Here is a 14,918-nt window from a genome sequence, read left to right as displayed (position 1 = left end):
AGGCTCTCTACAAGGGGTGTCATCCAATGATTTTATTATTCTGAAGGAAGGTTTCCATTTTTGTTATCACCACTTTTGAATAGCCTTCTCTCCATCAAAGTACATGGGCTTCTCCCCATGTAAGTGTAAGTTTGTTTTAGTCATACATTCAGTGGCCAGAGCCACGTGTGCATATTCCTGGGCCCTCTATTCTATCCTTGTAGCCTTTTTTTTTTAGCCTTAAGGGTTTTACTGTTTATACCTGGATGGAGCTTGTTGGTTTAATTGTTTTGTCATGTCTACTGTTGGAACCTGTCGTTTTGTTGTTTGGAGCCATATACATGGTTACCGTGTTACTGGACCCCAAAATTATTTGGCGAGAATCAGGCCCCTCTCTCTTCTTCTATCTCTATTTGTCCCTCATGCCTATTTGTTGTGTGGCAGTGCCATGTGTCACTTGGTCACTCTAGATCTTGACTATAATTTGAAATCAGGTGCTGTTTCTGTTTAGAGTGTTTATGTTATTCTTGTTGTTTTTTGTCTTCATATAAATTATTGGATTTCCCAACCTCATTTCTATAAAAAATGTCATCGGGAATGGGAATTGCATAGAATGTAAATAGCATGGAATTCTCTCCATCATCTAGCATCTTCTTTAATTCTTGCTTTTCACTGCTTTGAAGTGTTCATTAAAAAATCTTTCACTTCCTTGATGAGGGTTATTCCCAGGCACTTTATTTTGGAGGCACTGTTGTGAATAGGACTCACGGTTGTGAATTCACTGTTGTGAATAGGATATAGTTTCTAATTTTTTTCTAAGCAAGTGTTTTCCTGACATATATCAAAGCTATTGGTTTTTTTGTATGCTGTCTTAACATCCTGAACTTTACCCAAAGAATTTATTAAATCTAAGACTTTCTGTGTAAGTTAAAAAAACCCTGCAGTATAAAATTATGGATATTTTTGAATATAGATACTTCTTAATTTGTTATTCTTTTCCTTTTTATACTTTTCTCTTGATTTATTGTTCCTGGAAGACTTTAGGTGTTATGTTGAATAAGAGTGAGTACGGACTAACCTTGTTTCATAATATAGATTTTAGATACAAATACTTTCAGTGTTCCCCCATTAAATATAAGGTTAGCTATAGGCATGTTTTACATATGTGTGTGTGTGTGTGTGTGTGTGTGTATAAATATTTTTGAATTATGTTCTGTCTATTCCTAGTTTGTCTGGAATTTTTATCATGAACTTTGTCAAGTGCTTGTTCTGGATTATCAAGATGATTGATTTCTGTCCTTGAGATTGATTACATATTACATTACATTTATTGATTTATGTATGTTGAACTACATTTGCATTTTTTGGGATTTGTGATGAAACCTATTATAGGTTGTAATGTATCATCTTCTTTCTTTGCTCTTGAATTCCTTTACAAGTGTTTTATTGACAATTTTTGTGTCTTCATCTCTTTAGTTAACAAGACAATATTGGCCTGACCAGGTGGATTTGTTTATACTTTGTATTCCTGTTTTGTGGAATAAAATTGACAAATACTAGTATTTCATCTTCCTTGAGTGAATGATGGGAACATGTGAGAAGGAGAACAGGAAAAGATGAAGATGTAGATAAAGGCATGTGGACTGTGGACTGGGTTATAAAGTTTTCCCTAGTTTTAACTAACTTCGTTTTCCTTCCATGTTCTGTGGTGGATATAGAAATGTAATTGATAGTCATGAATCTTCATGGCTTCACTATGCTTATGCTAACTCCATGGGAGTTCATTGAGATGTATGGAGTTTAGGTAGGGACAGGTGTTGTTTGAGTGGCTAGACTAATCTAGCCACATAGTGGTTTGATTTTGTTGTTGTTGTTTTGCAAGTTCATTACAATAAAGTTATTTTTATAAAAATTGTTTGATAGAGTTCAGTAGTGACGCCATCTGGCCCTAGGTTTTTTCTTTGTAGGGAAACTTTTAATTGCTGCTTCAATCTCTTCTCTCACTATGGGCCTATTTAAATTATTTATATCTTCTGGATTTAATTTAGGTATGTCATATGTGTTTAGCAATTTATTCATTTGTCTAGGTTTTTTTCATAGTATTTTCTAATGGCCATCTGGGTTTCATTGGAATCTGTTGTTACTTATGTTTTGCATCTTTTCTCCCTTTACATTCTTAACTTCTTTTTCTAATAACAAATTTTGTAGGTTTATTTATTTACAGTGCTGAGTATTAAATGGAGGGTCCTGATAAAACTAGGCAAGTGCTCTAACTGAGATATAACTAGCCCCACTACCTCTTCCTCCTTCCTAACTTCTTAAGATAAAGATTCATTTCAACAAATTCCAGTCTTTCTCATTAAGGTACAAGCATTTAAAATTTAAATACTCTTTTAGATGCCTCAATTGACATATATATTGATATATAGTTGGGCTGCCTAGTTTTAAAGTCATCTGTGAGAAGGGAGCCTCAATTGAGAAAATGCCTCCAAAACATCAGGCTGTAGTCAAGCCTCTAGAGCCTGGTATGATGAATGACTGATATGGGAGGGTCCAGCCCATTGTGGGTGGGCCACCCCAGTGCTGGTGGTCCTGGGCTGTATAAGATAGTAGGCTGAAAAAGTCATAGGGAGCAAGACAGTAAACAGCACCCTCCATGACCTCTGCATCAACTCCTCTTCCAGGCTTCTGCTCTATTTGACTTTCTGTTCTGATTTCCTTCAGTAGAAGTATAAGCAAATGAACCCTTTTCTCTAGGGAACCTCTCTTGCTATATAAGAGTTCTGTTTTCTCTGTGTCTTCCTCTAAAGTATCTACCTAAAAACCTAATAAACTTCTCAAAAAAAACCCCCCAAAAAAACCAAAAAACAAAACCCTTTCTAAATCGATGTGTAGTTTTCATTTATTTGTTTTGGTTGTTTAAAGTACAATAATAAATTATTTATATTGGAAATCTTAGCATCTCATTGAAGCATCATAGTTTAACATAAATATATGATCAATATTTATAAATATTCCATGGATACTCAAAGAAATGTTCTATAGATTTCCATGGTAGAGTCTTTTAACAGTTTTTTTTTTTAAAGATATTCTCTATATTACTACTGCTTGTGAATCTGGTTCATCAAATATTGAGAAAAGTACATTGAAAATGCCCATTACCATCATGAATTATTAATGTCTCTTTTTAGTTCCTATGTAATTTTTAAAAATACCTACTTAAAATGTATGCTTCTGGATATATTCTCGAACTGTACAGTGCTGCTAAAATGACTACATTTGGGTAAGGGTAAATTTTAGGGATTTTTTTGGCTCATTAGAATATCCTAAACTAGCAATCCTTTAGTTATATGTATATATTTGACTTAACTATTTCTACCATTTTGCATTCACTCGTACTATACCTTTATTTTAAATTATCTCTCCTTTTAATTTGTTTTGTTTTGTTTTGTTTTGTTTTGATTTGTTTTGTTTTTGAGACAGGTTCTCACTATAAACTATATGGACTATGTGGACCAGGTTGACTTTGGGCTCATAGAGCTCAGGCTGCCTCTGCCTCCAGAGTGCTGAGATCAAAGACATGAGCCATAACTCCCCACAAGTTATATCTCTTTTAATCAAAGCCAGCTAAATTAATTTTAGTCCTTGTCTTCCAACTGGACACACTGTACAATTACAGTTACAGCAATGGGTGTATTTATATTATTTTTACCACTGTATCTCTGCATTTTTTTGTGCATTTTCTAACATGAATTTTTTCACTATATTCTTTTAGATTTACTTTTATTTAATTTTAGTTTTTCATCTCTCCAAGACTTGGGCTTATGCAGTCTATTTTTACCCTTTTATGGCTCCATTAGTAATCTCTATTGTATAAATAATAAAGTCTAAATTTAATATCATTTTCTTCCATCCCAACAACAAAAGGACTTTAGGATCCTGTGGCTCACATATCACTTTCCTAGTCTTACAGTGGTCCTTTCCGACACCCGTACTTTTTACAGGTAGCTTCGCTCAGACTGGCCTGTGCCTTCAGAGTGACTTGTGTCTCTCTGCTTTTCTCAGCTTTACTGTCCCTTCTTCTGTATGAGATGCTCTATCATTTTGTTTCCATCAGAGCATACTCTTTCTAAGCATTTCTCCAAGAAAAAGTCAAATTCAGGTTTTATTTGCAACAGTCTAGCTGAGATTGCTTATTAGAAACTTTTAACTCAGGAACGTTCAAGCCAATATTCAAACGTCTACAGTTTGACTTGATCACAAATTGTTGCAGAAAATTTTGTTGCAAACTATAGTTTTGGGGGAAAAAAAAACTCCTACAGGTCGGCAACAATTTGAAAAGATTTACATTCTCTGGAAATGCTGAAGAAATACTTGGCTGGCAGCTAAGGTCTGTGCTCAGTGGGGGTGGGGTGGAAAATGGTGGGAGAGAGGGTTTTGTTTGTAGCTCCCCTTTGCATTCTCTCTTGTCCAGCTTAATACAGGAATGCTTTGTGTGAGTTTTAACCTGGTTCCAGATGATGCTCTGTATGAGGTCCTCAGGTCATGCAAGCCCCATGAAAATCTAATTCCAAGTCTCTTATGTCTGGCAAGCCCTCTGAGCTATATAGATAGAGCACCTATCGTTTCATCACACTCCTACACACACTGCTGGGGTTCTGGCTTTCCTGGTTCTTTTGGCTTCTGAAGTCTTCCTTCACACTGTCCTTAGTTTATTGGTGCAATTGCCCTGAATCTTCAAACATTGTTTATGTAGCATTTGTGTTACAGATAGGGGCCGTTTCTAAGGCTGTATGTAGCATATTGCCATAACAGATACACCCCACTACTGATAACTTGCAGAAGGCCATCAGGATTGCTACTTTCTCCCTCACCCTGATAACTGACCAAGCTGAAGGACCTTGGGCACTTTTGTCAGCTTTTGGTTTCTGTTTACTTACTAGAAGCACCTGAGAGCTCCTTTAAGACCCTTAAAAGATAAATGATTTCAAAGTTGCATAACCTCCTTAGGGAAAAGACTTAGTATTCTTAACAAAACCTTTATGTTTCTAATGAACTTTAGTGAGATTAAAAGACTTGTATTAAAGCCAGACGTGGTGTCACACACCTTTAATCCCAGTACTCAGGAGGCAGAGGCAGGCGGATTTCTGAGTTCAAGGTGTCTACAAAGTGAGTTCCAGGAGCCAGGGCTATACAGAGAAACCCTGTCTCGAAAAATCAAAAAGAAAAAAAAAAAAAGGCTTGTATTAAACAAGGTATCTGCCCATACTGCTGCATGTCCAAAGCATAAGCTGAAAATCAAACCCTGATTTCAGGGTTTTTACTTCCTTTTGACAAGCATTCTAAATTATTTTTCTAGAAAAATGTTAACAAGAGTGAATATTTGAATTGACTCCCTATAAAAATTTCTCCGTCTTGTAATGAGACTGAAATAAAACTATTACATTGTTCTTAACTAGTCTGAAAAGGTTTTTCATTAATGACTCTTTAATTGAGAAAAAAAATCAATTTTCAGCTCAAGGTTGATAGCTGTAATAAATAATCGTAACCTAGTTTCTGTTGTTATCAAAACATTCTCCAGGGCTAAGAGTATTGCTCAATGGCTGCTCAAATACTTAACCTGTTAAGGCGTTACGGCCCCAGGTCAACCACCTCCTTTAGGTGAAAGAGATATTCTTGAATCTTGTGGATATGCTAGATAGCCTTAAAAGAGTAATATGTTTAAAACTTTAATGAAAATAAAACAAATCAAATGAGAAACGTTAAGTAGGCTATGGCCACGCACATGAGCTTAATTTTTGTTTCTAGTTGAAACGTGATTTTTTTTTTGTAATATTCTGACCAAACATTACTATACTAATCAGAAATTCATTAAACTTTTAATGCTAGTGGCTGAATATGGAAAGTTTGAGAACTAGTGCCCTCGCTCCCATCCTCTCTCTCTCTCTCCTTATCTATATCTATATATACATACACATATTTTCCCAATTCGTTTTGTTGTAAAATTTAGATGTTTTGAAAATTTAAGTAAAATATAATAAAACTAAGCACACCGGTGTTGGGGAGGAAAATCTAGCTTTCTTCCCAAGAGAATTTGAGTAACTCTCTCTTCTGTGCATTGATCCTCTGCAAAACAATCGGAGGCAAGATGACCTGGGTTCAAATTCCATTTGAGATGCTTCCCAGAGTGTTTGCCAAGCTGCCTATGCTTATCAGTGAGAAGTCACACATCTCTGTTAGCCTACCCATGAGGACAAAGATGTGCTTGTAATACCCACAGAGGAAGAAAGAAGCGTGGGCACTTCCGTTTGAAGGTGTGCGTTGAACTTACGCACATCAATTGAGTTACTTTGTCTTGAAATGTCTTTCCATGACACTCATAATTTCACTAACATACATTTCCTGTTCTTGTCTGAGCTTTTTGTTTGTTTTTGTTTGTTTGTTTGGGTTTCTTTAACCATTAAAAAAAAAAAGCATAAAGTTGGTTAGGGCAAAAAGAGTAAGGCATTTTAACGTTCAAAGATCGTTTCAAGTTCAAGAAACCCCACTCCTGTGAGCATGCTCGCACTTATGGAGCATGTGTGGTGTTCAAAACTTGTGATTCCAAATAGGAGAAGGATTAGTATTCCACCTCTATATGTACTTGGCATTGAATAACTACATTGAAATCCTGGGGCAGGGGTGGGGGTGGGGCAGAAAAGTTTACCCTTTCTGAGTTCTTTGGTTATAATAGCTGCTAAAGGTAGTTTCCATAAAATACTTGCCTCTGCACAAAGTCAATCTTTTTTCTTTGACAAATTCAGTCCCTTAAGTTTAAGAGAAAGAGACACACATAGACTGGCGGGGGGAGGGGAGGGAAGGATGAAGATAAGAAGACATTGAAAAGAAGGGAAGGAGAGTGAAGGACGAGGGAAAACGGAGAGAGCAAGCGTACGTGAGAGAGAAGCATTCTGATCTTAGTCAGTTAGAGAATGAGAGCCTGCAATCAGCACTACACAATCCCAGAGAGACAGTGTATTGTTGTCTTGAAAGCCACAAAGCTAAACAATTCCAAGAATGTCTGGCAAAGCCCTTTTGGGAAGGGCAAGGTGGGGGACGAACTGGGAGAGGGAGCCCCCTCCGCCCCTTTACACGGTGTGACTGGATTTGGGAGACCTGGCAGAAACCTTCAGGTCACCCAGGGAACTGCTCTCGCGGCTGGTCCTGTGCGGCGAGGCAGGGGGTGAGCGCGAGGCGCGCAGGGCGCGGAGATGTGCAAGTGGCGGAGCTGGACGGAGTGCAGGCGTAAGCTGCAGAGCGGCTAAGGCGAGGGGTGAGTCTCGGGGTGAGGGTCCAAGGGATGCGGGCTTCTCGGGCGCTCACCCGCCCCGAGCCCGAGTGGGGCCTGGAACCTCCCGGGACTCTGGCTTCGTCCCCCTCCGCGCGCTCGGCGCTGGGGCGCACCCTGGGGACCGCACAGAGCGGTGGGCGCTCGCCCCGGCTGGGGGCTACTTTGCCTGCGGCCGCCCTGGCTGGTGCGCTCATTGGTCGGGATGTGTCTGCTCAGTCGCCTCCAACTTCTCCCCAATCCCACTGGTGAGTCACCGGAGAGCGAACAACCGGGCACCGGGAGCGGGGCACCAGTGTCCCCGGGGCGCCGGGAGTCGGTGGGACGGGCAACAGGAGGACGGAGCGGGCGGGGGCCGGGACGCGCGAAGCAAGGGCAGAGGCCGAGGTCCCGCGCGCAGCGGGCTCCTGGTGCCTGGTCGCCGCGGGCGGAGGAGGCGTGTCCTGGGCGGGAGCCGCCACTGGGACCTGAGAATGTGGGGAGGGGAAGGGGCCGAGAAGGCGACCTGGAGGAGGACCCTGGGAGTGATGTCAGGTCACCTCCAGGTTCATTTTCATAGCTTCCTGCAGCCTCCGCCCAGGAGTTCTGTTTGGTGACCGAGAGCAGCGCTACCAAATTGCACCGGGGTTCATTTGGGGGCTGGGAATTGGCCATTCCGCTGTACAGACACTGTTTTTATTTTAAAAAACAAGGTTTGTTTTTATTTTAGTTTCTATCGGATTCTCTCCTCAATTAACTCACTTTCCTAGTTTTAAATTTTCTTAACCTAAATGTCTTTTCACAATCCCACCTCTTCATCGTGCTTCGAACCTTGGCTTCCTATTATATAATTCATGCTTAAATCTGCCAAAGGGTTGGCTGGCGCGGGGTGGGGGTGTTCTTTAGTAGATGGAAGTTTTTAAAGACCCTTTCTTACTTAACCTATCCTGATCTATTTATACTCTTTAAAAATGAGAGTTAACTATAAACCGGTATTCCTCTGAGCCTCTCGGTCAAGTCTATTCCATGCCCATAAGCGGCTCACATGGATTTTATTAAACTGAAAACTAGTAACTGACTTGCAGCGCCAGCTTTTGGAAGCTGCTCTGCTATCGGCAGATTGGCGCTGAGGGAGTGTAGCTGCACGCCCTTGGATTTTTCTTCTTTCGTTCAAGCTCTCAAAATTATTTGTTGTTTTGGACTTGATTTTTTTGTTTGTTTTGTTTGTCTTGGGTTGTACTCGAGAGCAATGTGGATGGGACTTTTCATGTCAAAACTCACTTCAGGCTGGGGGAAACACCTACTAGTTAATGTGGCAGGGGTGGGGTGGGGGTGGGGGTGTCAAGCGGTCTTCTGAATACTACTCCTTCAGCTTCCACAGACACAATCTAATTATGAAGCTGACTTCCTACTCTACCTCAATTTCCATTAATGGAAAACTGTAACTCCAAAGCACCACCACAGGGACTTACAGACATGTATTGTCGCAGTATCATAATGTGTCCTGACTATGAAAACTGCTTCGCTCCACCTTTCTCTTTAACCGATCAGTTATCTTCCAGGTTTCATAATTTGACGTTTGCTGATGCTGATTCTTTGAAATGTATCTTATACCCAAGCAAAAATAGCATTGTGTTCTTTTGCTGATGTTGCCAAGTTGAAGTTTGTGGAGTTTCTGTTTAGTCTGAACTCCAGATTCTGTGTTCTCTTATTGTCTGTGTTGGCATTTGTTTTTGTAGTTTAAGAGATTTAACAAATTTCCAGTTCAGGTGAAATATTTTAAGAACCTAGGTATGCGTTTGCTTATCCTATTGCAAGCATGGATTTTGTACTGTGTTTTGTATTCTGATCTGTCTGTCTCCGCATCACCGATCTTTTAAAGGTGTTTGGGTGTGGTTAGATTGAAGCTTTAGGTAACTGAAGATTTGTGATGTGTTCCATCTTGAGGTATTCTGGCTTAGATATTCTTATTAAAAGATAATGAATCATCTATAATTAAGTGGAAATAAAGGACACAGATAATAAGGAGGTTACTATCGCAGCATTTCTGCTTTTGACCAATATAAAAAAAGTAGTACTAAGAGAAAAAAAGGACTTCTAAAGAATTGAAAAATCTTTACAAGAAAGGTTGATGAACGAAATTTTGATTCAAACATTATTTCCTTTGATACAGGAAAGAGGACTAAATAGTTTGTCTATATTATACTGTTTGTTTCCCTGTAGCTACAGACTTAGATACTTAAGTGTAAAGAATCCAGCTACCCTGACATCCTGCTCAAGGATAAAGAGGGAGTCAGGAAGCAGTAACCCAGAACTGAAAAATGCCCGCCTACCAGCTTTCCCTCACCAAGAAGCTTGGTGGCGCCAGAGAGCACTTTGTCTTAAGCAGATCTGACCGCCCCTGCTCCAAGCTTGACTTTACAGACTCACTAGCTCTGACTGAGGCTTCTAGAAAGGACAAAAACAAAAATAAACGACGACGACGATGACAACAACAACAACAAGAAGACAATACAAACATTAAAAGGCAGCTCTTTATTTAAACATTTAAAGGCAGTGGGAAATCCGCAAGCAGATGTGTTAGTACTCAAATTCTAGGGCTTCAGGATTTCTGTACTTTTGTGCTTACTTCTCTGTTAAGGGAGAAAGTATTAAATTTGTCCCTGTCTTCTCTTTACTGAGCCGCCACTACTATTAAAATAGCGGTACGATCAATGCAATTCTGTATCATTGCCCCGGGAGCCGTGAGGCTAAGCTAACATGAGTTACATAACCATTAAATAAGGCATTTCTATATTCAGGCACATTATAGTCTACTTTTATTGAACAGACACGGTTTTCATTGTCCAGTAAAGTATTTTTATTTGATAGTCCTTGCTTAGAATGCCATGTAATCAGGAGGATAAACTGCTTGAGATTTTGTATTCAGTTTTTTTAATGACCATATGTGTTTTATTATTAATATGTCACTAGAGAAAACAAATCTCTATTTCTCTGCTGAGTCTCAACAATAAATCAAATCTATAGTCATTTTTTACTTTGCCTAGTGCCTCAGTTTCCACAAATACATCCCTGAAGATGTATTTGTGTAACTGTTCGAGGAAAGTCTTCACTGATGAGAACATTTCTAAGCAATTGCTTCATCTAACAGCCATATTCTATGGTTAATTCATATTGAGCCAAAAACTGCAGACTTGTTGTTTAAGGTGTTCTTTCCTGAAGTCATAAGAAAGGTTGACGCTTCAGCAAGCTTTGCTCAGCAATTTTTAAAGAACCATCTGGCCTCTAAAAAAACCATGGAATCTAATACTTGGCTTTATATAACCTTAGTTTTTCACCATAAATTTCTGCATGGATGTCTAAAGTAGCTTTTACTTTACATGGCACTGTTAGATTCAAAATTGTGGCCAAATGTTTCTTACGTAGTATTGCTTAGCTGTGTCAGCTTGAGCAAGCTCACTGAGTCCTCTGATTTCCAACTTTCTAGAGTGTGGAACTGAGGTATTAACATTCACTCTGTAGAGATTAGGAAAGCGAATGTATAAAACGTTGAAAATTGTATCTAACATCTAGAAAGAACTCCAAAAACCCCACTTAGAGTTAGAAGTACTAATGTTTGTAATTGAGTATAACTTAACTGTATATTCTGCAAGTGATACTCTGACCTACAAAGGTGGATTTACATAATTATGTTTGTTTGTTTGTTTTCTCTTTCAATCACACAATAAATGCTGATGTGATTATTGTCTTTCACCCTGAAATAGAAGCCACTTTTTGCCCATTCAGTGACCGTCTTCAAAATGTTGTCTACCCATTCATAGATACCCTTATCTGCAGGGGAAATAATTTTGAACATTAAAAATACAAGTTGTTTTCAAAGTAAAACAAACTATTTTTAAGTGTTTATTCCTTTTGGTTCTTTATCTGTATTTGCATTTTATATTCCTGCTTAGTTAAAACCTTAAGGTATTAGTCATTGATTTTCTTTTAACTTATAAAAGAAACCATTGGAGCAAGATATGAAGTTAACCTTTACCAGTCTAAAGTTCACATGAGTGAGATTAAAACTTTATTAGTGATGGTTCAACAACTATTTTTGCATGGATATCAGGAGTAGTATGAGTATTTAAACAACTCTTTCTGAGATCTTCAGTGATAGATACATATGTCTATTCTTCCTTAAAATCTCATGCACTTGTGTGTGTGTGTGTATTTTTAAAAACAATAAAAAAGCTGATTGGACCTGGGACCAATCAGATTCAGATGTGTGTATATTCTTTATATTTTTTTGCTTCTATTTTCAATATTTTGATTTTAAGAAAACCGTGTTTTTTCTAATTTAAAATAAATTGACCTTTTATTTATCATATATCTGTATGTATGTGTATATATATATATATATACACACACACAGATGTGCTTTTTATGAAATGCATGCATATGTTTTTATCTATTTAAGATGGCTTTATATTTATATGTGCATTTTACAGATTTTAGGTGATGGGAAGATCAGAAAGTCAGATGGATATAACTGATATCAATGCTCCAAAGCCAAAGAAGAAACAGCGATGGACTCCCCTGGAGATCAGCCTCTCTGTGCTTGTCTTGCTCCTGACTATCATAGCGGTGACAATGATCGCTCTCTATGCAACCTATGATGGTGAGTGTCTCCCATGCCCACACAGATAACCAATGCAAAAGGGAACCAATCCTGTTTGGATCCTTTCACCATTGATCTCAATACACTTGGATGATGCATGGATTCATTTAGAAGATCCGCATCCATATGTTAAAGTGATAAAGTTAGAATAAAGTACACTACCCATATGTTTGAACTAAGTTATTAATTGCCAAGCACAGTCGATATGTTCATGTTTTTGAGACTTGTGTAATTTTGTGTGATTAAAATATACACAGTTTTATGTCTAGCTTCAGTAATAGCCATTAATCAATTTCTGTTGTGTCACTGAAATTCTAAAAGGTTTCATGGGAGTCTAACAACTTGAATTTGAGTCTCAGATGTTTTTCACAATAAGGATTAGTAAAGATTTGCTCTTTAATGGGAAAACATGATTGCAGAATGATGAATGAAGCATTCAGCTTTTTTAGTTTAATATTTCCAGAGTTAAGTTGATGAATATGGTACAACAGCATATTTTTTCTTTGTAACCGTCCTTAAATTTAACATTTCACTTTTATTCTTTTAGTTTTGAATTAGTAAAAAAATAGTATATGCTGTTTAGTATTACACTTATTTAATTGGCAGAATTCTTTTAGTAACAAAGGTAAAAATAACCTGGAAAATGTTATCATCAATACTTATAGATCTACTCTCTTTTTTCTAGATGGTATTTGCAAATCATCAGACTGCATAAAATCAGGTAGGAAACCTTTTTTTCATTTACTAGTTTGCAGTTAATATATAACATTTAATACACAAATGTTAACAGAGATGTCTATGTTTGCCCTGCCCATATGCATGTTTATTAAACTTATGTGAACCAAAAAGCAAACTGTATTTAATAGTAAAATAATCAAGTGAAATATTTTGAGATGTGTCACTATTCTATGATGATAATAAGTTATATATGGTTTTGTGGTACTTAATATGGACTTAGAGGGAGAAAGTGAACACTGGAACGGTGAGCCTGAGAATAAGAGTAACTCATTAGAAGGCTGTGAATTAAGAAAAGAATGACATTCAGTGAGAGAGAGAGGGGGGGGGGAGAGGGAGAGGGAGAGAGAGAGAGAGAGAGAGAGAGAGAGAGAGAGAGAGAGAGAGAGAGAGAGAGAGAGAGAGAGAGAGAGAGAGAGAAAGAAGTAAAGATGTGAGAAGGGCCTGGGAATAAAGTAGGATTCAAGATTTCAAAAGTATAAAAAAGGAAAGTATAATCATCGAGGAGGTGAATGCAACTTGGTGATATAATACTGGTGTATTTGGCATTCATCCAGCCTTGGATTTACTCCATAACACACACACACACACACACAGAGCATATTCTTGAAAAGCAATAAAATTAAAGAGGCACATTATAGAAATATTGTCTTGAATTGCTTAGTGACTGAGCAACAGCTGAAGGATGACTGTGAATGGGCTCAGTGAGAAGAGATCACGTGAGGGGGATAGCAAGGGAGAGACACCATGGTCAGGCAAGCATGAGCTGCAGAGCTTGGTCTGTAGTGGAACCAAGTGGGATATGAATGAGTCAAAAGTAATGATATGCTGTAGAATCCAAGGGACTGAGGAGGACGGTGTCAGCTATCACACAAGTACAGAAGCAGGGAGATGAATTATGATATGTGTGTTATAACCTAGGCATAACTTCCAGTTGAAAATGGACTGCAGGTTGGCAGAAATGGGGCCTGAGAAGTGGGAGTTTGGCTTTGGAACCTCCCAGTTTATGGGTAACAGTAGAAACTTAGGGACTATTTGAGTACCCAAAAGAAAAAAGATAAGAGGAACAGAGGCTGAATTTAAGACTGCATAATAATTAGACTAGAAGAAGTAAAAGATAAGAAACAGAAACACATGCAGCTATTTAAATCACTGCAATTACTGTATTGCAAGAAAACAAGATCTCTTGACCCTTCTACAAGGAGAAAAAAGATGCATCTGGGTACAACACCCTGGGATATGCTCTTTAACCTTTGGCAGTTAGCTATGTTCCTATCTGGCTTTTTGTTATTGTTTAAACTTGGCAATATAATGATAGGAAATTACCGTGAGGTTCTAGGCTGCCGTCTAATGTGCTGAGTGTGTGCCCTTTGGCAATCTGCATTGCTTTTTGAATAGATATTTTGCTCTGGGTCTCGATTGTGATTGTCATACACCCTCCATCATGGTGTTTGACACAGGGAGTCTTAACAAAGATCTGGTTGTAGACTGGATTATAGCCATTTGCTCTTCAACCTAGCAACATGCACTTTCCTGTCCAGTGGTTTTAATCAGAAACAAAAACATGTCTCTATTCCCCAGGGAAATAACTATACAGACACACTGGTTGAGAGATGTCTAGGGTCAGTGCAGAAAAGTTAATACGAGCTGAGGTTGCTGAAGTTCCCATTTCCTCCTTCCCCTGGTCTTCCTATTTCTCCTTCCTTCTGCCTGTTGTCCTGGAATATGCTCCTGTTTTGAGGAACTTATAATTACATCCTGACCTGTAATGGTTAGTTCCTCTGTCCTTAGGGCACTTGACATGACTCATAAATCTCTTAACCTATAGGTTTTCTGTTCTCTTCTCTCACTCTTCCTTCTTGTGTTTTGCTTTTGAAGACATTGGGTTGTTTGACTACACAGGCTGATGTTTATAAACCTGTATAGGGGAGTTCCCAGGAGTCTGGCAGAGTCCTGTAGTAGTAACCACCTCATGAAGTTAACATTTGGCTCCTGAAACCTTACATGTTTGATAATTTAATCGGCTTGATATTTAAGAATACGGGTTTTAAATAATGTTTGGCAAGGACCGATCTGCCAAAATTTATTTAACCTTTATTCTTAAAAGTATACCTTGGAAATCATGGTGAGTGTAAAGTGTCTGAAGAGCATTGCCTTGGCAGAAATGTGTGAGTGCAGCAGAAACATCCTCTGTGGCATAGCCCGGCTGCTTATCACTTTGCCCTGTCAGGCTACAAG

General features: G+C 38.5%; 1 protein-coding gene across 4 annotated transcripts in view; it reads left to right on the top strand.

Annotated features, from left to right (window-relative positions):
- The first annotated feature begins 7,156 nt into the window (after window positions 1-7,156).
- Mme (membrane metalloendopeptidase) overlaps window positions 7,157-14,918 on the top strand; it is a 93,012-nt gene continuing 85,250 nt past the window's right edge. The window contains exons 1-3 of one of the 4 annotated variants that reach the window (XM_021157462.3): window positions 7,157-7,291; window positions 11,776-11,945; window positions 12,631-12,666. In XM_021157462.3, coding sequence (XP_021013121.1) covers window positions 11,786-11,945; window positions 12,631-12,666 — 196 coding nt within the window. In that variant the 5' untranslated portion in view covers window positions 7,157-7,291; window positions 11,776-11,785. Of the gene's footprint in view, window positions 7,292-7,533; window positions 7,555-7,781; window positions 7,999-11,460; window positions 11,551-11,775; window positions 11,946-12,630; window positions 12,667-14,918 lie in introns of those variants that run through there. The other 3 variants (XM_085835857.1, XM_021157461.3, XM_029474991.2) reach the window with 3 other exon arrangements.

Source organism: Mus caroli, unplaced genomic scaffold (assembly GCF_978045245.1).
Source record: "Mus caroli unplaced genomic scaffold, Mus_caroli_1 scaffold_3, whole genome shotgun sequence".
NCBI lineage: Eukaryota > Metazoa > Chordata > Mammalia > Rodentia > Muridae > Mus > Mus caroli.
The sequence above is the reverse complement of the archived record's forward strand: the minus strand, read 5'-3'. Positions and strand labels throughout refer to the sequence as shown.